Genomic DNA, 24796 nt, shown 5'->3' on the forward strand with positions numbered 1-24796 from the left:
TCATGTACAAGGAACAGAGGAGAAGGACAATTTGGCTGGATCCCAGAGGGCAGGAGGATGAGTAATATCTAAAGAAGCTAGAAAGATAGGTTGGAAGCAGGTAACATTGTGAGATTTTTAAAAACTAAATACAGGAGTTTATATTTTCTCCTAGAGGCAATGAAAAGCCAGTGGAGTTACCTGAGTCATACCTGACCTTGAGGAAAATTATTTTGGCATCAGTGTGAAGGGTGACTACATCAGGAGAGACTCGAGATGCAGGGAGATCAATTGGGTAACTATTGTAATAACTTAGGTAAGAGTGGGTAGGGGCTTAAACTAAGGTGGTAGCTGTATAAGTAGAGAGAAAGGGCCAGATATGAGGCAGAAACAGTAAGATTTGGCAACTCTTTGGCTCTGTGGAGTAAGGAAGAGTGAGAGGAACAGGATAATGCCTTAATTATGAACCTGGGAGACAAGAAGGATGATATACCCTTCTAAAGAAATATGGAAGTAGGCAATTGGTGATATAGTAATTAATTTCAGGAGAGAGACTGCAGCTAGATATACAGATCTAAAAGTCATTTATGGTTAAACACATGGAAGCAGAGGAGGTTACCACGGGATTACAGAAGGAAGAAAGAAGAGAGTCCAAGATGGAACCTTGAGGAACATCTGCAGATAGGGGGTGTGGTTTGAATGATGAAGCAACAAAGTCATACAAGTAAGAGGCAGAGAGAGAACAGTGTCACAAAAACCTAGAGAGGAGAGTTTCCAGGAAGAAAGGATGGTTAACAATGGTCGACAAGGTCAAATGAAAGAGATAGGTTAAGAAGGATTAGGATTGAGAAAAAACCATCAGATTTGGCAATTAAGAGAACATTTGTAACTTTGGAGACAGCAAATTTAATTGAGTGCCCACAGGACAGAGATTACCTCTGAACCTTTTCCTAGCCACTCATTTGTATAGACCAAGGGGAGCTCTAACAAGCCAATTGTAAAATTTTCATTATGAGTATTTACAACCTGAAAAACTGGCAATTCTTACAAATCAGAGCTTGATTTATTATTTTGTTAATTCTCTAGACTTAAGAATGTATTAATAATACAGATTAAAATTAAAAGTGCATGTGCATACTCTTTTTCCCCCCAGAGAGCACAGTTGTTAAATATTTACCAGCACATCCCTGTATTGCTCTATAAACATTGCTTGAGGTCAGCAGGAGAGAGTACAGTAGAAGGCTCAGGGAATTAAGTCATCACTAGGCTAGAGGTCTGGGAAATATAGGCTAATAATAAACATTTATATAGTGTTTTAAGGTTTGCAAGGTGCTTTACATCTATTGCCTCATTTGAGCCTCACAACACCCCTGTATATGTATATTTATGAATTGTATGTAATATATATATATATATATAACCTATGACAACATAAAAATAAATATATCAAATATAAAAAGCACTGGCTTTTAAACCCTTCTCTAGAGCAAAGGACAAACAACAAACAACAACAACAACAAGGCCTTCCCTAGTTTTTTTTGTTTTGTTTTGTTTTTTGTATCTTACTTCTCTCCGAATACTTTGACATGCAGTAGTACTGGTCTCTTTGCTAATTCTCACATAAGATACTTTCTCCTGACTCTGGGAATTGTCACTGATTGTTCCCCCATACCTAGTGTGCTTTACCTCCTTGTCTCTACCTCCTAGTTTCCTTGACTTCCTTTAAGAATCAGCTAATATCCCACCTGGCAGCTACATGGCTCAGTAGAGAGAGCTCTGGGCCTGGAGTCAGAAAGACCTGAGTTTAAATCCAGCCTTAGACACACAGTAGCTTTTTGTGACCCTGAGCAAGTCATTCTGTTTCCTTTAATTCAATGGAGAAGGAAATGCAAACCACTCCAGAATCTTTGCCAAGAAAACTCCATGGACAGTATGGTCCCATGGGGTCATGAAGAGTCAGACATGACTGAATAACAAGAAATATCCCACCTTCTCTAAGAAGTCTTTCCCTTACCTTCCCTTTAAGATTACCTCCAGTTTATTTGAATTTGTCTTCTCCATTAGGTGGTGAGTTCCTTGAAGTCAGGGACTGTTTTAAAAGTTTGGGGGGCTTTTGGGGGAATTTTCTTTGTATTCCTAGCCCTATACTTTGTATTCCTAGCAGTACCTGGTTCCAGAGTAGATATTTAATAAATGCATGTTATTAGTTTGTTGACTTGAAACAAAAAACAAAAACCAGAGAACCATGAATTCGAAAACCATTGGATGGACATTGTATTTCTATGGCCTAATCTACAGAGAGGATGATTTGGAGAATATAATGGATGGTCAATTTAAGTTAAGATGAGATCCTCTATTACTTAAGGGACCCAGCCCTCAACCAGAAAACACTGAAAAAAAGGAAAGGCAAACTTCTGCTTTCCTCCCTTCTATCCCATAGCTGAATGCCTAAGGGAGCAGATCTGCAGAGACTTCTACCAGTTTTAGTCTAAGAGTCTTTGCTTTTTCTGAAAGTCCCCAGAATAGACTGAAGCTGGAGATAATAGATATGTCTGTCACAGGTCAAGCCCAAGCAGTTGAGTGAATTGACCTATTCAGCAGAGATGCTGTATGTGCCCTGCGAGGAGAGGGCCCATTGAGCCTTGCCTATAACCCATCAATGAACTTCACCTGGACTTTACAAAGAATGAAATATCCCTGAGGCCCTACAGTCTGAAGTGATGAATTGTCCTTGGCAATATGTGCTTCCCTATCATTATACTTTAAGTTTGTGCCCACTCTCCCCATGGACATAGTCTATATATGTGGGAAGAGTATGCCCTGGTTTAGGGGGGGAAATGCTTTGTAACTATCATTCCCGCTATGCCATTGAGTCTACTGGCATAATTGTTAACCTTCTTTCACTGACAGGACTTCATGAACTACAGTTTTAAAAGTTTAGAAAACTTTTAGAAGAAATATCTGAAGTTTAGAATCCCACAGGGTTACCCCTAGAGCCTGTGGAAACAATCACTCTTTTTAAGGCTGTACTCTAAGGAACAAGTTAAAATCAGGGGAGTAACCCAGAAAGGAAGTTACATTGAAAGGTGGAGACACGGTATAAACCCTAGATTCCAAGGTAGCAGCCAACTTCTGAGGATGCAACCCATGTCATCACGTCGTTGTTCCTCCTTCATTTTTAAAGAGGACCAATAATATCATGGGGTGATGGGTGACGTCTTGACTTGTGTATGAATTGGATTTAAGTGAGGCAGAGTTGCAGAAAGTCATCAGCTTCATTCACTCTTCTAGAGTCATCAAATCCAGTGGCAAAACAAAAGTCAAGACAGCTGGTGACTGTGACCCCATGGATAACCTTGGTGTCTTCCATGTCTGACCAAGCTCTAAGTGCTCCACAGAACCTGTTTCAGTTGCCTTCATGGCCATTGGAACAAATTTTTCTCATCCATCCTGCCGGGGAAGAATTCACATGCTTGGGCCAGATATCCTTCTAACTCACCAACAGGTTTGAGGGCTGTAGGTTTTCAGCCCAGTTTATCCCATCTACCAAGATGGTTTTACCACGGTGTGCTGTGCTATAGCTACATGCCACAGCTACTGCTACATGCTACAGCTTCTGGGAGTCACAGGTGAGAATTGGATAGCAGGTACATGTGAAAGGTAGATGAACAGCTCTGAAAAGGCTAGGCAAGCCCTCACACCAGAGGAGCTAGTTCTCCCTGAACACTCCATACATGCCCATACAAGCTGGATAAGTAGCCAAAAGATAAGTGCTACAAATCAAAATGATAATGCCCCGTTCATTAACATACAGATATAATGTTATGTTATTCAAATTACCAATGGGATAGTAAATAACTAGTGAAAATAATAACAAAAACCATTTGGAGAAGCAAAAGATCTAAAATCTCAAAGGAAACAAAGGAAAAAAGAAAGAAGGGGAATTAGGACTTAAAGATCTCAAATTATAACACAAAGCAGTAGTCACGAAAACTAGTTAAATAACTAGTCAAAAATGTTTAAAGTCAATCAATAGAATATATTAGACAAGGAAGAATTAGTCCCTACATGCCACCCTCTATTCAATTCATCACTTCCATTCTGGCTTCACTTTCCTCCTTTCAGTCTTGATCTGAGAGCTCACCAGTTCAACATTATCCTTGGCGCTTGAATCTTGCCCCGCCCCCATCCTATAATCAGTCAATCAATCAGTCACAGCTTGCCAAACCCTAACCATAGATTAATTCAGTCATCTATCTGTGCTGCTCTTACTCACATACTGCTGAACACCCCTAATAAAAATGCCATTCCATGTCTCTTCTCTTTCACAGAGAAAACTTCTAAAATAGGTCACCTACATCTCTGTTTTCTTATCATCCTCTCACTTTCTAATGGCTTGCTATCTGGCTCCTGAGTTTACCACTCAAAACAAAGTGTTCTTTCCAAGGTTACCAATAATCTTTGATTTTCCTTTTATTTTTCTTTTAAATTAGAAGCATGATGGGGTAGGAGAGAGAGAAAATAAATGCTTCTTAAGTGAAAAAAAATTTTTAAGAAAAAAATTAAATTCAATGGCCTTTTCTCAGGTTTTATTCTACTTGACCTCTCATCACTTGGCTTTCTGACATTGTTCTCTACTGGTTTTTCTAACTGACTGTTCATTTATAGTTTCCTTTGCTATTTCAGCATCTAAGTTCTGATCCTAATGTGTTCCATGTCCTCTCCAATAGGTTTAATTACCATCTCTACGAAGATAATGGTTAAATCTTTATTTCCAGCCCAAAATTCTCTCCTTAACTTCAATCTCACATTACTAACTGCTTGTTAATTTCCACTTGGATGTGCTATGGACAACTGGAACTCAACATCTCCAGAGTGAATCTTACCACATCCTTCCCCTCAACCCTAACCTGCCACTAAGACTCTCTGTTTCAGTTGAAAACATTACCAGTCACCCTGGTGTAACAACAATGTTGCTACTTGCTGCCAGTGTGGCTACATAAAGCCAATAACACCAGCACATAGCAGGGCTGTTAGCACAGGTTCTTTGATCTGCTTTTCTAAGGAAAGCAACTTTAAGGGTTAACAATCTCAGTTTAATCAAGCATACATATATCATCACTTAGTTCAGAAGGAAAAGCTAGCACCCTGAATTTCAGAGCAAATACAAATGGAAATTACAAGCATACATTATATAAACAGAGCAAATAAACACAAACCAACAGACAGATTTCTGTCGGACAAATTCACAATATACAGTTACCAGAGAAGCACCAACATCTGGGTTTTTTTCAAAGCTGGGGGCTCCAGTGGCTACCCAGAGTCTCATCTGGTCAAATCGCATAACACTCTTCCAGTGAGTGAGAGCCCCAAACAAAACGCTAACCTCTGAGTTTATATACCCTGTTCAGGGTCAAAGGGCTTCACATCCATGCGAGTGAAACCTACGTGAACTAGGCTTTCCCTTGACATAAGCAGGTCATCAAAGACTCCCCATTTAATCAAAACAAAGGCCTAGGGGGCAGCTAGGTGGTGCAGTGAGTAGAGCACTGTCCCTGGAGTCAGGAGGACCTGAGTTCAAATCCAACCTCAGACACATGACACATACACTAGCTGTGTGACCTTGGGCAAGTCACTTAACCCCAATTGCCCTGCCAAAAAGCAAAAAACAAAGGCCAGACTCATCAAAGGCAATTGATTACCTAAGTGCTCCAAAAGAGAAAAAAGTTAAAAAGTCCTGCTCTGATTATCATTACACCTGGTCACAAACCCAGAATCACCTTTAACTCTTCCCTCACCTCCATCCAATCAACAGCCAAGTTTTCTCTATTCTACTTCCCTAACACTTCTCAATCTGCCCCCTTCTTTCCACTCACATCATGTCTACTCTTCAATCAACACACATTTATGAAGTTCCTATTATGTGTCAGGCCTTAATCAACACTAGCTATTACTATTGTCATGGCCATCTAACTCTGACTCTACAGTCACTCTTCTGCAATTTATCTTCCACACAGTGGCCAGATTGGTCCTTCTGAAACATTGATGTGACCATGTTTTTCTGCTATTCCATAACTTTCAATGCTTCGTCACTTCCAGAAAATCCTCAGTCTGACAAACAAAACCCTTCACCAACTGTATCTGCTTTTCCAGTCTTACTTCATACTACTCTATTCATTCAGTCATATCAGGCACTTAGCTAGTCCTCATTTTTTTTTTTTGCTCAGTTATTTCAGTCATATCTGACTCTTCATGACCCCATTTGGAGTTTTTGCAGCAAAGATACTAGAGTAATTTGCTGTTTCCTTCTCCAGCTCATTTTACAGATGAGGAAACTAAAGTAAATAGGGTTAGGTGACTTCCTCAGGGTCACAGAGCTAGTAAATGTCTAAGGCCAAATTGAACTCGGGTCTTCCTGACTCCAGGTCCAGTGCTCTATCCACTGTGCCACCTATGTGTCCCTAGTCCCCATTTACAACATTCAATTTGCTACTTCCATGTCTCTGAACCCTCTCCTCATCTCAGCAAGGATCTCTAGGTTTGTCAAAGCACAACTTGGTTACCACTTCTTTGCAAAAGACAATTCCTATTCATTCTCTCTCCCTCTTGAAATTAATTTGTATATATGTATATGTGTGTGTGTCTGTGTTTGTGTATAACCAATTATTAACTTGTAATTCATCCTTTTTTCTCCTATTTTTGTCAGGACCCCACTCTTGAAAAGGCCAGGCAGTCTCTGAAGGAGATGACCAGATAATGTGATCACTCCTAGCCCCCAAGACATCTGCTCATTAACTACTTTGGGCTGGGTCCCACTCAAATGGAACCCTAGTTGCTTAAACAGGACCCAGTTTGAGTTAGACCTTTCTCCCAGGGAGTAAGAGCTTTGTCCTTGTTCCCTTCACTAAAGTTTGGGACAACCTGGTCTACAAAGGGGAGAACAAGGCAGTGAAAAACTGAATGAGATGGCTCATGGTTTTCTGGTTAAGACTGCTAGCAACCTACATCCCTTAGGAATCAGAGAGGGACATGATCTGCCACCTACCCCCCTTCCCAAAGAAAGGGAGGACCTGAGAACTCTTAGCCAACCTCATTAAAATGTCCACCAATCAGGACTGCCACAAGACGTCAGAATGATGTATTGTCAGGCAAATCAGAAGGAACACACACCTATGTATAAAAGACCCAGCCAGCTCTCATGTAGGGACTTTGGTTCAAATGCAAGCACAGATTTGATCTGTCCTTTATTAATACATCACATGCCCCTATTAATATTATGCTCAGGGAAATGACCCCATGTTATCATTGGTTAAATTTCCCTCATGACATCTTTGAAGGCAGAGACTACTTTGTTTTTGTCTTCACATATTCAGTGCCTAGCAATATCTGCCTCATAGTTGATATTTTAAGAGACACTTAATGAATTTTTGAGGAGGAATCTTCACAAAACCAAAAAGGTGAAATGGCAAAATTTGAGGTAGAGAAGAAATCCCTAAATTTACTTAGTCAGGGATCTCTGGGGTACATTTGTCAATTTTACACGCCTATGAGAAGGGCTTGTAAATTCTTTTTGTAAGTGCAAGGACAGGAAATTATTTTGCTGTAAACACCTAGAGCTTGCTGAGTAGTATAGCTTTAGGGGATGGTTGCTTGATTTTCTGGCTGCATCTGCATGTAATTTTGTCTAAAATAGAAATTTCTCTCCACCACAGCCTGGCAGAAAACACCTTTTTATGTACTCGTCCAAAATTTAATGGAAACAACAAGTTAAAAAAACAATTTTTTTCACTAAAAAGAGAAGTTTCTTCAGTTCCCTTTAATATTTTAGTAAATCAACTTTGTCAAATTTATCATATAGTTTTGGTAAAATAAAGGTTTGTTTTCTTTGTTTTCAGTTAAGGGCTTCACAAAAATTAGAAGAAAAAGTCACTGCTGCCTAACCCCTCCTGACTTTCTGGACTTTAAAACTGCGTCTCTGTTGCTATCTCATCCTGGATCTTCCCTCAGTGCCTAGGTCCTCCTCCCCCTGAAACATCCAACTATGCCTGTGATCATCTCGCCCTGGAATATCCCTCCATTAGGCCAGCCCCTTTCTCCAAATGGTCAGTCCCTCCTGGGACCTCCACTTTGAGGAGAGGCCTAGGCCTTCATTCCTTTCCTGGCTTTGTTCCAGGCAGAGACCTAACCCTAATCCTCTCCTTTAGAGTCTGAAGCATCCCAGCCCTCCCTATGGCTGTGCTAAGGGCATCCTTCAAGGTTGTTGTCTGCCTCCTTCCCTCTCTCCCTGTCTCCCACTGCATCCAGGGTCATCTCTAGTTGTCTTGATCTATATCTTGCCACTGGACCCAGATGGTTCTGGACAAGAGAGTGAGGTCAGTGACTCTGCGTAACCCTGACTCACTGAAACTCAATTCACTTGCAAGTCCTGACATCACCTTCCCCACGTCATGGTCCTCTTCAAGAATGAAGGACAAACAACAACAGTTTTGTTCCTGATTTTTCAGATTTCAAAACCATACCTCTCACAGGGGTACATTCATCTTCACCTCCTTCCCTCCAGGACCTCTCCCTGCTTTTCACCTCGCTTTTGTGTATTTTCTTCCCCATTAGAATGTAGGCTCCTTGAGGGTACTTACTTTCTTTTGGCTTGTACTTTTATGCCCAATATAATGATGGCTTTCAGTGCTTTAAAAATGCTTCCTTCCTTTTTCCCTTCCTTCCAAAGAATATTTTAACACCTCAAACAATATAACAAAAAAATACTTTTAATAATGCAGAAATATTTTGCATGTAGTGCACACTTGTGGGATGGGTGTAATGGTTAACTAAATTAGATGAAGATGAATCCACGTATAAAGCAAAAAATCGGGCACCCTGTATAGGATATAAGAAGTTCCACATGGCCCTGTTGGAATATGTCACATTTTGTGACTAGATCATTTATATATAGAGCTTTACAAATGATCAATCATTGATCTAATAACAAGAAAGCTGAAAATTAAATGAGATGTAGGAAGAAGAGCAAATTTAAGGGAAGTTCTAATGAATCTAAAAAAAAAACAAACTAACATCATTACCTGATCTGGCAACTATTGTGCAGATTGTGCCCAGAAATACATACTAAAATTTTAGGGTATGCACACAGTCATAATTGTCAGCAACTTTTTGAGAAGCAAGAGTGCATACTAGTTCCAATGTTATTTAATAAGCTTTATTTCAACTATATTCAAGGAATCAACAATGAATCGGAAGTTGATACTTTTCAGATATGAGAAAAACTCCCTTTTAAACAAGCTATAAATATTGAAGAATATCCTTGAGGTAATCATTTAAAATGCATTTTAAGCTCATAATTGTTTCTGAAAGAGCTAACCAAGCTTATGGATTGCTTTAGAGAATGACACGACTGATTCTGTATTGGATGTGAAAACATCAACTAGAAACTGTCATTCTGTTCATTCAGGACAGATCCTGGTGATATCACAGATCAGATTCTTCGAAGCTGAGAGAATATTTAAATTTCTACACAAGATGGTTTCGATCTTCTACTTCCACAAATACCGTTGCCCAAGAAACACAAACCAGAAACATAAAACTCGATGTCATGTGAAGCTGTATATGCTTTTCTCTGGTTGGTGTTTTTGTTTTATCTTAAAGGCAGCATATTTGGGCAATGGTAGTGAGAAGATGGAAACTGTTGCCAGAAGCTCAAGTCACACTCTCACTCTAGCTCCGCCTGCAGCCTGCGCTTCAAATCTGAGAGAATGTTCAACAACACCAGTGGCGTAAAGCTTGCCCTCCTGGGTGAAAGGAGAGGAAAAAGAGACAATAAGGGAGACGAGCGTGAAGAACAGCAAGAGAACCTATTAGAATATATGACCTGAAGGGAGTAAGCATTTATATAGCACCTACTACGTCCCAGGCACTGTTCTAAACACTTTTACAAATATTTCCTCATTTGATCCTTGCAACAATCCTGTGAGGTAGGTGTTATTATTATACCCATTTTATAGCTGAGAAAAATGAGGCAGAGATAAAGTGATCTCTGCCCAGTGTCACATTGTAAGTGTCAGAGGCTGGATATGAGGCAGGGTTTTACCCATTGTACCACCTAGCTGTCCCTTGCCCACTACATTGGCAAGGTTATGAAGGACCACCACAATTGACATAACAACTGTATTTAGCTCTCCTGACAAGGTCACTGGTTGCCATCTACCTTCTTCACTGGCAATTTATATAGCAAAGTCTCTCAGCCTCTGTCATCTCTATGATACTGCACAGATGACAAAACTAAATCTGATGGAAAGGACATGTTTCATTTCCTCTTTTATTTATCAGGACATCACTGGCAGAGTGCTGGAAAGTGAGCAAAATTCAATGAGAGTTTTTAGCACTGAGTAATTATTGCTAGCTGTACTAGACATCACACCACAGCAAAGAGGATGGAAATGAAAATGTGCTGATAAAACTGAGAAACAAAACAAAGGCAATCTGAATTTATAATTGTATAACATATTTTGAACTAATTCCTTCTCAATCAATTTATGCTTCTGACAAATGATGCTAAAAGCTTTTATTAAATTACTAGACTTCTATTCCTCAAATAGAATACTGTAATGTACATGGCTAATATGGTCCATAAAAATATAATGAGTTAATACTAGATGCATCTAAATTGTAAAAAATATAGCAATAATGATCACATAACTAAGTACTAAAATCTTTATTCTGTGTCAAAGTAAAGAAAAAGCCATATTTTATAATGAATTTTAAAGGATTCAATTTTCTATCTTTTCTACATTTTAAGTATGCTTGTACTTCCTTTGTCTTCTTCAAATATGTTTACAATAAATTTTAGATCAAAAAAGATTGTGCTAGCATAGATTTTTAAAAATTAAACATGAAAATACAAAGCTTAAAAATGTGCATCATATCTAAAAAACTTAGTGGAACATTATTTGGTGCTGTAAATGTTATCTAGACAATCATCAAGATTTCTGGATGTATGAAAATTAAAAAGATGATTACATGTTTTAATCTTGCCATGTTTTCCAAGCATTTCTCTTGGTCACTACTAACTAAAAAGTCTCTATCAATCTTTCTTTTCTATACTCTAAACAATGTGGATAAAAGTGCTCCAAAAACATTAGATCAGAACAAAATAAATGTTTGTTGTAGAATGCCATAATTCTTAAGAGAGATTGACAGAAAACAGACTTGAGCAAATCTGAAAAATACCAACAAGCAGAAGAAAAATCTTCATAAAAGGCTCAATGTAATATTTTGCTACTTGAGTACATTATAGTGTGCCAAAAGAATTGTTTGCATAGCTCAGTATAAAGTAAAATACATGGAAAAGCATTAGCTATTAAAGGACTATCTATATTTCTACTCTATATCAAAAGGTGTGTAGCAGAAAGAGGTGTAGGCTCTGAATCAAAGATATGGGTTCAAGTCCTAAGCTTTGCCTTCTTCTAGCTGTGTAACTGGGCAAATCACTTAACTTCTCTAAGCCTCAGTTTAATTGTATGCAAAATGAAGTAATTCTATTTGCATTCTTATCTCACAGGTTGTTGGGGTGGTTGGTTTTATAAACTGTAAGGAATAATAAAGATGTGTTATTTCATTTATTATTCAGATTATAAGTGCAATGCATTCTCTTTACATTTTCACAGAATAACTACATTTTCTAATTAAATGTCCATTCTTTAATCACAACATAATTTTCTCCAAGGTACCTCTTGAATGTGATCATTTTTCTCCAAGATGGCAAGTGCAACAGCTGCACATTCTAGTGTAGAAAGGCACCTATTGGTTGGTTGTGTCCGAATCACATATTGACTAGAAACACTGGTTTTCAATTGTACCTGCAAGCAAAAAATAAAGGAATTTAACTTTAAAACCACATACTTTTAAAATAGTCATTTTTGCATGTTATTCACCATCCCACTAATATATATTTACCCTGACAACACATTCTTCCAGTATACAACATGGGAGTTTTCATAACCTTAGTTATATCCTACTATATCACCAATATACAGATAATGTTGAATGCTTCAAAATACCATTTATTGCAATACTCTTATGAAATACATATCATCCTACTGTTTGTTAAATTTAAGTCATCTATATCAAAAATAGAGGTTTTGTTTAATTCAATTCATAGACAGATATAAATCTATAATGATTTCTTTTTTTAAGATTTTTTTTTGGAGGGAGGAAAGCAGGGCAATTGGGCTTAAGTGACTTGCCCAAGGTCACACAGCTAGTGTGTCAAGTGTCTGAGGCCAGATTTGAACTCAGGTCCTCCTGACTCCAGGGACTCTACTCACTGTACCACCTAGCTGCCCCTATAATGATTTCTTAATACAAGACACTGTGTTGAACACTGGGGACAGAAAGATGAAAAAAAGCCATTATCCTTGACCCCAAGGTAACCGTATTTGGAGGAAACAAGATAGGGATGCAAATAATTCTAACACAAATTACAAAGTAAAAAGTTTAGGAAGGGTACCATGAGACACAATGCCATGGGGTGGGGAGAGTAGAGTTAGACTAGAAACAAATCAGGAAAATTAGAGAGAGCAGCATCTGTCTTAGGCTTTAAAAGGCAGAAAGAATTTTGGAAAAGTTGAAGGCAATATATTTCTTTTGACAGAAATGAAGAAATTGTGGCCTGGAGTTGTAGGAGATAAGACTAAAATGGCAGGGTAAAGTAGATTGTAGGGTGCCTTAAGTCCCAGGATAAGGAATTTGGCCTTTATCTGTTGGACAAAGGGAAGGAAAGAAAGAAGGAAGGAAGGAAGGAAGGAAGGAAGGAAGGAAGGAAGGAAGGAAGGAAGGAAGGTAGGAAGGAAGGAAGGAAAGGCAGGTGAAAAGGGTGGGCAGGAACTTTTATTAAGCTCTATGGGTCGGGCATTGTGCTACCTGATAATACTACAAACACAAAAATGAGATAGTCCCTACCCTCAAGAAGCTTAGATTCTAAATGAAGAAATAACACACCTAGGGGAGTGGTGACCAGAGAAGATAGGATCTAAGGGATAGTAAATTGATTCAGTCAACTGCCACACCCTTTCCAGGAACCAGGTAGTATGGTAGTACCATTTCATGAGTACTGAGCCCAGAGTAAGGCAGTGTGTGGGAGTTGTTGTTGTTGATGATGATGGTGATAGTGGTAGTGGTGGTCCTTCCATTTTTAAAGAGGTCCAGTGACATGGCATGTTGAATTGGATTTAAGTAAGGAAAAGCTGTGCAAAATCAGCCTTACTCTCTCTTCCAGTCATCAAAGTCCAGTGGCAAGACAAAAATCAGGATGACTGGCGATGGGTAATGGCCCGAGGTGTTGTGAATGACCTTGGCTTCTTTTAAGTCTGACCAAGCACTAAATGCTCCACAGCATCGGCTTCAGCTGCCTTCATGGCTATTCAAACAAATTCTTCTCATCCACCCATTCTATCAAGGATGTCTTCACATGTTTGGGGTAAACAACCCCATAACTCATTGACCAGTTTGAGGCTTGTTGGTTACCTTCAACTTGGTTTAGCACCTCTGCTGAAACGCTTTTACTTGGGTGCAGCTGCTGCACATGCTACGGCTTCTTGGAGCCAAAGGTGAGAGTTGGGTGAAAGATGGATACCAATGGTGGAAAAGCAGCCCTGAAAAGGGTTTGGCAATCCTTCACACACAAAAGGTGCTCCTCTTCTCTGTAACCTTCCCCACCGACCCCCCTGCCCTGACTTAGAAGTAAGTATGAGGCAGCAGAATAGATGGCAGGATGGCTAGTGGGTTTGTGCTCACTCACTCACCAATCTGGCTCAGGACAGAAGTTCCAAAGATGAATGAATTAACTCTTCCAAGGATTAGGGGACTTTTTTCTAATGGTTTAGTCCATTCTGGAGGTGATATCTTAATTTGGGAGAAGCAGAACAGCAGCTGAGTGGATGGCAAGATAGCCAGGGTTGAAAGCTAAATGGGATATGAAGCATGGCCTGGTCTGTCGGTCTGGGGCTTTCTGGATATACTGAGCTATTTGAATTTAAGCTCACGTACCATTCAAGAAAGCATATGGTGAGAGATTAATGAAGTTGTCTAGAAGGGTGTTAAGGAAAGATCTAAGAATCAGATCTTTGACAAATGAGAGTGACCTCTTTCCCAATATGTCATAGCACTATGCTTTTCCTTTGCACTCATCTCAGAGTCTCTTGAGTCATACTTCCTAGCGTACATACTTTTTCTTCATACCAGATTACAAATTCCTTGAAAGAATGTTTTAAACTTGACATATAAACAGAGACACAGGTTTACATCCCATTTCTGACACTTAACAAGAAGTCTTACCATGAGCAACTCACTTAACCTCTCTGAATCTCAGTTTCCTCATCTGTAAAATAGGGATAAAAGGATTTGTAGTAGCTACCTCAAAGGCTTATTTTGAGGACCAAATAATTTAACATACATGAAATACTTTGTAAACCTTAAAGAAGCAAATGTCATCCACTGTTACTATCATTAATTACATTGCTATATTATTTATGCCCCCAAAGTCTAGCATATTACCTCACATGGAGCTGGCTGAATGAATGAATGAAAACCACTGAAGGTTTTTGAGGGAGGCAATGATATAACAAGAGCTGTGAAATAGAAAGATTACTCTGGACATTAACAGATCAGAGCAAGGAGATACTAAAAGCAGGGATAATTTAATTAATTTAATAAGATAATTTAACTTCTGAATCATGTGACCAGCAAGATGAAGAATGAGACACTTTCTGTAATCCTCACAACCTCTGAAACCTCTCCAAAACAGAAATTATATGCTAGAGATAAAGCAAATTTGGCTGGTTCCACAATCTAAGACTCCAAAAAACCTAATGAGGTAAAAACTAGATGAACAGAGAAGGCTAGCTCCTAACCATTAACTTATTCACTCATCATATCTTCCCCCACCAGCCACCAGCTCTGGCAGTACTGCACAGGTCAACCCACAAGCTTGCGATAGAACTCAACCCCATCCTCCCCTTCTCCCTGCACTGAAAAAAAAAAAAAAGCAGAAGCTTACTCTAATTCAGACTGCATTTTGGAGAACTGAGATGGAACTGGGGCAGAATGCTAACATATGTGGTGCTTCATTAAGCCTGAAGGAAAAGAGACTGGCATCATCTGGGGCCAGTTTTGTCCTCCCCAGAGGTCACTTGGGAGTGTGAATTCCCTAGCAAGGAGGTGAATGAAATAGCTTTGAGCTAACTGTGATCAAAAGAGAAGGAGTCAGAAAATGAGCAAGAGGGGAATATAAGAAAAAAATAAAGAAAAAAAGACTGAAATTATCAAAAATCTCAGGAGGAAGAAAACTCAGTTAGAGATGAACAAGAGGGAATTAACAGAAGGGAATATGGCCTCCAGCTCATCTAAATGAGCCCAATACATCTATACATAAAATACTACAAGAGAAAAGAAAATGATTCAACCACGGAGGACACAAAGGATCTTGTGAATTCTCAAGAAAGCACGGAGAGCAGGGTGTTCCCAAATTGTTGAAAAGCAAAATAAGAATAGTGAAAGCAGAATTTATGACCTGAATAGCATAAACAAACAGAAGAATAGAAAAACTTGAATCCATAGTGGCAAGCCTCACCAAGGAAAGAAAAAGGTGAACAACCAATTGGGAATGCAAATACTCAGAAGTAAAGCATAATCTGGAAGAAGAGCAGCAAAACAATAAAGTTAAAAGAAAACATGACCTCCACATGAACAAAATATAGTGATCTCAAAGAAAGGATTCACAGAGACAACTTGAGGATTATACGTCTCCCGGAAGAATAAGAATAGTCAAAAAACCTGAAGATCATAATACAAGAAATAATACAAGAAAATTTCCCAGAACTTCTGAACATAGGAAACAAAGTACCAAGTGAAAGATTCTATAGATTACCTCTAGGAAAAATAAAACACAACTGTGCTGCAACTCAAAGAAACATACATATTTAATAATTCCAATGACAAATTCTGCAACTAAGAGAAAGACTTTCAAATATAAAAGAAAGAAAATTTGAATAGCGCAAAACTATTTTGTACTCACCAGAAGCAGCAGGAAGAAATAGAATAATGTGTTCTGTAGAGCAAAGGAGCTCAAGATGCAACCTAAGGTGACATACCCTATAAGACTAACAATTAATGGAAAAATATGTATTTCTAATTTTTTTGAAAAGGGAATTCAAAACATTCCTACAAAGGAAACTAGACCTGAATAATTTTTTTTTGCAAACAACACAGACAACAAAAATACAAAAAAGGTAAAGAAATACAGGTACTGAAGAAAGCATAGATAAAATAAATTAGCTCATGAAACAAGGGGGGAAAACTAAAAAGGGAAAGACACTTATGGGGCCAACAACAAAATAACAACAGAAAAACCATTAAGAGGCTTTTTTTCCCCTAAAAATACAAAAAGAGACAAGGGTGAAAAGAGAATGCAAATAGAAGGGATGGTGAAGAAAAAAGCCTGTTACATCATAGACTAAATGTCACAACATATTGCCTACAGGTGAATCAATGTTTTGGGAGGCTTTTGTTTTTGTTTTGTGGGACTAAAAACACAGAAAGGAAGGCTATAAAAAGGAAAGGGGAAGAAGAAGATAAAGCAAAATATGTGATGTACCCTAATCAAGTCAAAGGCCAACAATGAAAGGAAAATAATTCCTGTAATCTCTCACGAAAAAAGCCCTACTGAAGAAAGGGTGATGAAGCAAAGGGAGGTGTTGAAAGGGGGAAAGAAAGGAAGAAAGAAAAGGGGGAAGAAGGCTCCAAAGGGGGAAGAGAGATATTTTATAAATAGAGATGGAGACCTTAAAATGTGTATAATCTGCAGAGATTTGGTGCTGAGATAGACCACTCATCTGGCCTGAGAAGAAGGAGAATCAGAGGTCCTTGGAGCAACTGGCGTCCAGAAGAATAGGAAGGTATCATCCAAGAGAGGAGAATTAATGGAAAATGAGGAGAAATTATCCTAGAGAAGAGCAAAGAAAGAACAGTAACGAACTGTCCAATCGGAGACAGGAAAATTCCTACTATGAAGTAAAACTTCTATTGCCTGCAGGAATTGGTATTTCTAAGAATGAGGCACAACAAAAAAGTTTTGTAAGATCTACAAAATAAACAAATTAGAGACAAATGGAGGAAAATGGAGGAAAATAAAACCCAACTCTATAGATTAGAGATATCAATAAAATGAAGAAAAATGACAGATTCGATAAGAAAACCAAAACCCACAATCTGTTGCTTAAAAGAAACAAATATTAAAACCACAACAGACACCAAATAAAAATGAGAGGCTGAAACAAAATTTACTATATATCAGGTGAATACAAAAAGCAGGAGTTGCTGTTTTGCTATTAGACAAAGCAAAACCAAATACAACATAAGAGAGATAAACAAGGAAAACTGCATTATTTTATAAGATACCATAGACAAGAAAGTAATATCAATGTTAAACATTTATGTTCCAAATGTCTAAGGATATCTTCATAGCCCAACTATTTGCCACAGGATTGTAGCTGAGCATTCAGATGAATTAAAGTTACCTGGTGTACAGCTTACCTACTACGTAGATGACATCATGATACAGGGAGAAAATATAACAGAAGTGGAGAAGAGTTTGACACTATTAATTGACCAGACGAAAAGCAAAGGATGGGAAATTAATGCTGCAAAGGTTCAAGGGCCAGCTCAAACTGTAAAATTTGGGGGGATACAGTGGAACAAAGGGCTGAGAGAAATTCTTCCACGAGCTCGACAAAACATCCAGGATTTTCCCACCCCCACTAATAAGAAAGAGGCCCAAAAGTTCATAGGGCTATTTGGTTATTGGAGACACCACATCCCACACTTCGGACAGATTTTGAAACCCTTGTATAAAGTCACCAGGAAGAAATACAAATTTGATTGGGGACTTGAACAAAGTAGAGCTTTTGAGGAAGCAAAGGCTGCTATACAATTAGCCCTGGATTTATGGCCTATGCAAAATGGGCCAGTGGAATTACAAGTGACTGTGCAAGATGACTATGCAAATTGGAGTTTATGGCAAAAACAACAAAGCCAAAGTGTACCTTTAGGATTTTGGTCAAAGAAACTACCTTCATCCAGAATGCAATACACACCTTATGAGAAGCAGCTGTTAGCTGCATATTGGGCTTTGGTAGAAACTGAGCAACTGACTCTGGGTCATGAAGTGGTATTAAGGCCTGGAATTCCGATTATGAGTTGGGTAATGAGTACCCCAGCTTCCCACAGAATTGGACATGCGCAAGAGGAAAGCATAATCAAATGGAAGTGGAGGCAAAAGTGGAGTTTCTGATCTACATGAATCTGTGGCAAACATTGACACTGAGGTGAGTGAAAAACCCCCTGAACCTAAGCAACAGTTGGTATCATCCTTAGTGAAATGGAATAACGGATATGATGGACTGACTGAGGAAAAGAAAAAATATGCTTGGTTTACTGATGGGACAGCAAAATATTTGGGACACAAGAGACATTGGAAAGCAGTGGCCTATAGCCCCTAGGCGAACTCTGGAAAGTTCTGGGATAGGTGGAAATAGCCAATATGCTGAACTGATGGCAGTATATCAAGCCATCAAGACAGAGAAAGGACAGCGTCATATATTTACTGACTCATGGGTGGTAGCTAATGGGTTAGCTACGTGGATGCCCATATGGAGGAATCAGAATTGGGAGACTCGTGGCAAACAAGTTTGGTGTAAAGAGTTATGGGGAGATACACGGGATATGTCTCTGGTTACAAATTTGTCAGTTTTTCACGTTGATACTCACATGACCCTGACCACACTAGAACATGAGTACGATGCACATGTGAATCGGCTAGCAAAGATTGCTACTGAATGTGTTGTTCCTACTCCAACCCCAACCTATATTGACCCAACCTTAGCAAAATGGGTCCCCCAGACAGCCAGCCATTTAGGGGTCCAGGACACCCATCGATGGGCACAGGATCTAGGTATTAGTATCTCTCATGCATTGTTAAAACAAATAATAGACGAGTGTTGTATATGCCAATTAAAAAAAAAAGGAACTGTTCCTAGGATAGTAACTGGAGAAATAGCAAGAGGAAAAGTGCCAGCCCAGATCTGGCAGATAGATTATATTGGACCACTACCCCAAGATAAGGGATATAAATATATATGTACATGTGTTGACACCTATTCAGGTGTACTAGTGGCTTGTCCTTATAAGGATGCAACTCAGAAAAACACCTGTAAAACCCTAGATATTATAAGTTTATACTATGGAATTCCGATGCAGATTCAAAGTGACAATGGATCACATTTCAAGGGTAATGAAATGAAAAGATATTGTGTATTGAATAATATAGAGTGGATATATCATATTCCATATTACTCACAAGCATCTGGGCTAATTGAAAGAATAAATGGATTGTTGAAAGAACAGCTAATGAAATTAAGCTCTAATACTTTGTATCGACATTGGAAGGATAATTTGTCTATTGCCTTACATAATTTGAATAACAGGCCCTTAGGGGGGAGTACACCTCTAGCCAGAATGATGACCCCAAATCTGCAGATTATAAAACAGCAAACACGTGAGATCCAAAATAATGGATTTTGGACTGTGAGGGACGATGTACCACCACCATGCCCAGGAACACCTCGTTTGGCAGGCTATGATTTACATTGTATAGAGAATTTTAGGTTGAATAGGAAAGAGATAAGAAAAATCTCTAGTGGGGTATGTATTAGAATCCCCAGGAGTCATTTTGGATGGACATTACCTAAACCAGGATTAGCAGCTCAAGGAGTACATGTATTGGTTGGAGTGATAGATTCTAATTATCAAAGAGAAATTGTTGTGACACTCCAGAATTTGGGTAAAAACCTTGTACAACTTTGTAGAAATGATAGGGTAGTCCAAGTGATTATTATCCCCTGTGAAAAAATACCCTTTGTGAAAACTGACCCTCCTTCCAAAATAACTCTCAAAGGAAAGGAAGGCTTTGGTTCTACTGATGGAATAAAATTGGGAACTAAAGTATGGGTAAAACAGAAGCCAGATGATGTTCCAAAGGCTGCAGAAGTCATAGCCCAAGGGAAGGACAATACTGTAACAGTTGTCTATTCAGGGGAAGATAATTACCGAATCATACCCCTGAACCATATATTTTACCATGAATAAGGCTATGATAATAGATTCCTGGACTCCAGAAGTATGGCTGATGCTGATAAATGCCACAAGCCACTTGGAGGGAAGGTGATCTTGTGTGATTAACAGACAAAAGTTTGTATACCTGAGTTAGGCTATGAGATCGAATCTTTGCATAATTGGAGTCTCAATGAAAACAGAGATGATTTTATTTGAAGGATAATAACCCATACTTACCTACCCTTTTTGTTCTTTGTTTTGGTTAACTTTGTTGCTAGTCCTGTCTCCTTTAGGCTTAGGTACCCTAAGTACACTACACTTTCAGATGACTGACTGCCTAGGCACCTAGCATTCCTGGAACTCCTGCCAGCTTGCTAAAGAACTGACTTCTCGAATGGGACTCTTGGGGCAGGGATAGTGCTACATCCAATTTCAGCAAGAAGAAGTTATGGAAAATGAGACCTTCACCCCTTACCCCAAGATTTTGAGCCCCATTCATTTAAGAGGTGGAATGATGATATTGTTCTGTGTACTTATTTTGTATTATCCTTGCTGTATTGTTTTAGTGTCATGGTATTATTGACACCCGTTTCCCATTGACCTATGTAATGGATACAAAGATCTAGGGGCCAACAAGTGAGCCATGTGGCCACTCTGATGATGAGATATTATGTTAAGTATTTTGCAAAAGTGATGTATTCATTTTGGGGGAGATTCTATTGTACAAAAAAAGGGAGAAAGAAAAAGAGTTTGTACCTATTTAGACACAAGTTGCCTATGTAATGGACATGAAAGATCTTGAGGCCGAATTTAAAGGCAATCAGTAAATGGGAAGATCTTTCCCCCCCATTTGAATAGGCTTCAAGGGGGGGCTGTCTGGGTCCTAGAGGGAGTGGCTAAGACTGGGGCCAGTGGTAGGTGCCTGAGTTCTGGTCGCTCAGATGACATTCTAGTCAATGGGATGACATCTGGCGACTATATAAAAGGAGAGAACACAGCTTGGAGATTGAGACATAGTGGAGGGAGGAGAAGGAGAAGCGGCGGTGGTGGCAGTGGCAGCAGCAGCAGTGGAAGTGGAGAAGCAGCAGTAGAAGTGGCGGCAGTGGCAGCAGAAGCAGCGGAAGAGGCAGCAGGCGCTACTAAAAGCAGGGCAGCAGGATTGACCCTCATGCAGACCGGAGAGTACTGAGCAAGGGCTTGAGGCCAGTGGGTAATCTTCTTACTGGAGGGCCCTACCATTGCAGGGAAGCACCAGTATGGCTTGGCTTGCTGCCATAATATTTTTCTGTAATGCCCTGGTCACCATTGTGAGATGGGTATATTGGTTTCGGAAGGTTCTTGCCGGGATATCAACACTGGTCGGTGGGTCTGCTATTTTGGAGCCTGAATAAATGCTTTAACTCCTCTGCCTTCTCCTTAGAGAATTCCTTATATCCTGCGATTCTGGACCATTCAGGCATATTCATGATTTTCTTTGAAATTCTGCCTTAATGATACAATGTTTTGGTCTTCTTTGTCACCAAAGAAAGATTCCAAAGTCTGAGTCTGAATCTGAGTCCATTTTCGCTTCCTGGCCATGTTCCCAGCCAACTACTTGACCCTTCAGTTTTTCATCAGCGTATGACTGCTTGTAGAGTAGAGAGTACTTTGTCCCAAGCTTGAGGGGCTGCGCTGTTGTTTTCAGAGCTATTTCTACACAGCAAGCTCTGCCCCAACAGCACTCCTCCTCCCCCAAGAACTGCCAACCCAGACCATGACTCAGATGTGCTCTGCACTCCCGCTCTGATCTGCCACTTAATTCCTCCCACCAGGTGGGCCTGGGGCCAGAAGCAACTTCAGCTGTAGTCCTCACAGCTGCACCACCTCCATTGCCCCCAGGGCGGTGGCCAAAGTGCGAACTCCTTTCACTCTGTCCCTGCAGTTTTTCCCACTAACCTTCTCTGTTGTCTTTGGTGTTTGTGGGAGAAGACTGGTAACTGCCACAGCTCACTGATTCAGGGAGCTAGGGTCTGTTCCGCCCAGCTCCCGATCTGGTTGGTCTGGGCACTGCCCACACTGGGCTCTGCTCTGCTCTGCTCCCAGCATGGTGCTATAAACCTTACCCAGGGACCATCCAGGCTGTCCTGGGCTGGAGCCCTGCTTTCCTCTGCTATTTCCATGGGTTCTGCAGTTCTAAAATTTGTTCAGAGCCATTTTTAATAGGTGTTTAGAGGGTTCTGGGGGAGAGCTTTAGGCAAGTCCCTGATTTCCAGCTACCATCTTGACTCCACCCACGAAAATTAGACATTCAAATACAAGACTCAAAGAAGCATAAAAATGTAAACAGGAAATAGAAATCATAAGGGACTTATTAAAGTTGAACTGTTTACATTCCTACATGGAAAGATGATATTTGTAACTCATGAGACCTTTCTCAGTATTAGGGTAGTTGGAGGGAATATAGATAGATAGATTAGGTAGAGACATAGAGAGATAGAGAGATAGATAGATATAGATATAGATATAGATATAGATATAGACTATAGATAGAGGGCATAGGGTGAGTTGAATATGAAGGGATGATGTCTAAAAAATAAAATTAAGGAGTGAGAGGGGAATGTACTGGGAGAGGGAGAAAGGGAGAAGTAGAATAGGGTAAACAAGAAAAAGCTTTCACAGTTGAGGGGAAGAGGGGGAAGGTGAGATGGAATGAGTGAACCTTAATCTCATCAGATTTGGCTTAAAGAGGGAATAATATACATCCCCAATTGGGTATGGAAATCTATCTTACCCTACAGGAAAGTAAGGGGGAAGGTGATAAGAGAGGAGGGAATGATAGAAGAGGGGGCAGATTGGGGAAGGAAGTAATCAGAAGCAAACACCTTTGAGAAGGGACAGAGTCAAAAGAGAGAATAGAATAAACAGGGGGGTGGGATAGGATGGAGGGAAATATAGTCTTTCATAACATTATTATGGAAGTGTTTTTCATGACTACACATGTATAACCTATATTGAATTGCTTGCCTTCTCAATGAGGATGAGTGAGGAGGGAGGGAGAGAATTTGGAACCCAAAGTTTTAAAATCAAATGTTAAAAAAATGTTTTTACATGCAACTGGGAAATAAGATATACAGGGAATAGGGTATAGAAATCTTTCTTGCACTACATGAAAATAAAAGGGGAAGGTGATAGGAGAAGGGGGTGGGGGTGATAGAAGGGAGGGCAGATTGGGAGAAGGGGTAATCAGAATGCGCTCTGTCTTGAAGTAGAAGGAGGGGAGAGATAGGGAAAACAGTTGGAACTCAAAATCTTGTGGAAGTGAATGCTGAAAACTAAAAATAAATAATTTTTTAAAAAGAATACATCTCCTACCCAGAGCCATGAAAGATATTTAAAAAGCTATTGACTGATATGAATGTAACACAATATTATTAGATCATAAGGAATGCAGTTGAGGCAAACAGGAATACCAGATAGGAAGAAAAGAAAAAAGAATGAATGAAGATAGAGATTTTGAGGTATAGAAGATTAGAGGGTAGGAATCTCCCTTCAAATGTCTAGGATGTAAAGGTAAAGACATTTGCTGTGAGTTAAAGTGGTTGGGGCTTAAAGGGAAAAGGAAAGTTTTGCCTGGCTATTTTAGGGGAAAATGATAAAAAGTTGACTAGAGATGAACAAAAGGATTTTCACCTGGCAAAACCCCAGTTGAGATCAGAGTCCCTTTCTCAAGACTGGGTAGTGATGGGAAGGAGGGGCTAAAAGGGGTGAAGAGGTAGGGCATAGGGGCATAAGCCCGGTATTTTAAAAATTGAATTATTCTGCCTTCCTTCTCAAACTAGCAATCTAAGAAAATATATATTTAACATTTTAAATAAAGTATAACCACAGTCATACTTTTTTAATGTCATGCAGATTAAAGATACAAAGGTACTGATAATCCTATAAATATAATTTTGAGTGTGTCCTGAAGTTTATCTAATATATTAAAAAATAATCCATGCGCATTTGGTTAATATAAACAGTTTATAAATTCTTCTAATTGAGTTTCTATATAGCTACTGCTTTCACTGATCTGTTTCTGCTATGAATGTGGAGATTATAGGCAAAAACAACACCGATAATAATTGAACAATACTTAAGGAGTGCTCACCATGAACCTGTAAGATGGAGTTAGGTTCCTTCCAATAAAGGAAACCAAAAACTTTCATAATTTAGCTTAGGCATTTAAGTATTTACAAAATCAGAGCCATTGCTCTAAAGAGATGAGTTAATAATTCAAAGCACAAGATATCTGCTAGACAAATATTTAGGAATAGTATTTAAAGTTCCTCAAGCAGGAGAAAATATAAAGCAACCTTAGTTTTAAAAAGTTAAAGTTAATTTTATATTTCTCACAGAAAAGCCAGTCAATTTTAATTAAAAGAAAACGGACTTTTAAAGTACCCATCACCAATTGCCATTTTAGTAATCAATTTACTCCATCCCAGTGACATTTTCAGTACCTCATGCGGTACCCAGAGTTCATCCTGATGGTTATTTCTTCAGTTGATACAGATTTCAATTTCTCTCTACCTTTGGTAGATGTCCTTAAATTGGTATCAAAAAAAAAATATCACCTAGTCGAACTTCTGATGATAGACCTCTTCAGATGTAACTAAACTAC

General features: G+C 39.2%; 1 protein-coding gene across 1 annotated transcript in view; it reads right to left on the reverse strand.

Moving 5' to 3' along the window:
• Positions 1-24796, reverse strand: part of DTWD2 (DTW domain containing 2) — a 146925-nt gene that overhangs the window by 3401 nt on the left and 118728 nt on the right. Inside the window, exon 5 of the mRNA XM_036750583.1 lies at positions 11718-11846. Coding sequence (XP_036606478.1) covers positions 11718-11846 — 129 coding nt within the window. The remainder of the gene's footprint in view (positions 1-11717; positions 11847-24796) is intronic.

This window comes from Trichosurus vulpecula, chromosome 1 (genome assembly GCF_011100635.1).
Source record: "Trichosurus vulpecula isolate mTriVul1 chromosome 1, mTriVul1.pri, whole genome shotgun sequence".
NCBI classification, from domain to species: domain Eukaryota; kingdom Metazoa; phylum Chordata; class Mammalia; order Diprotodontia; family Phalangeridae; genus Trichosurus; species Trichosurus vulpecula.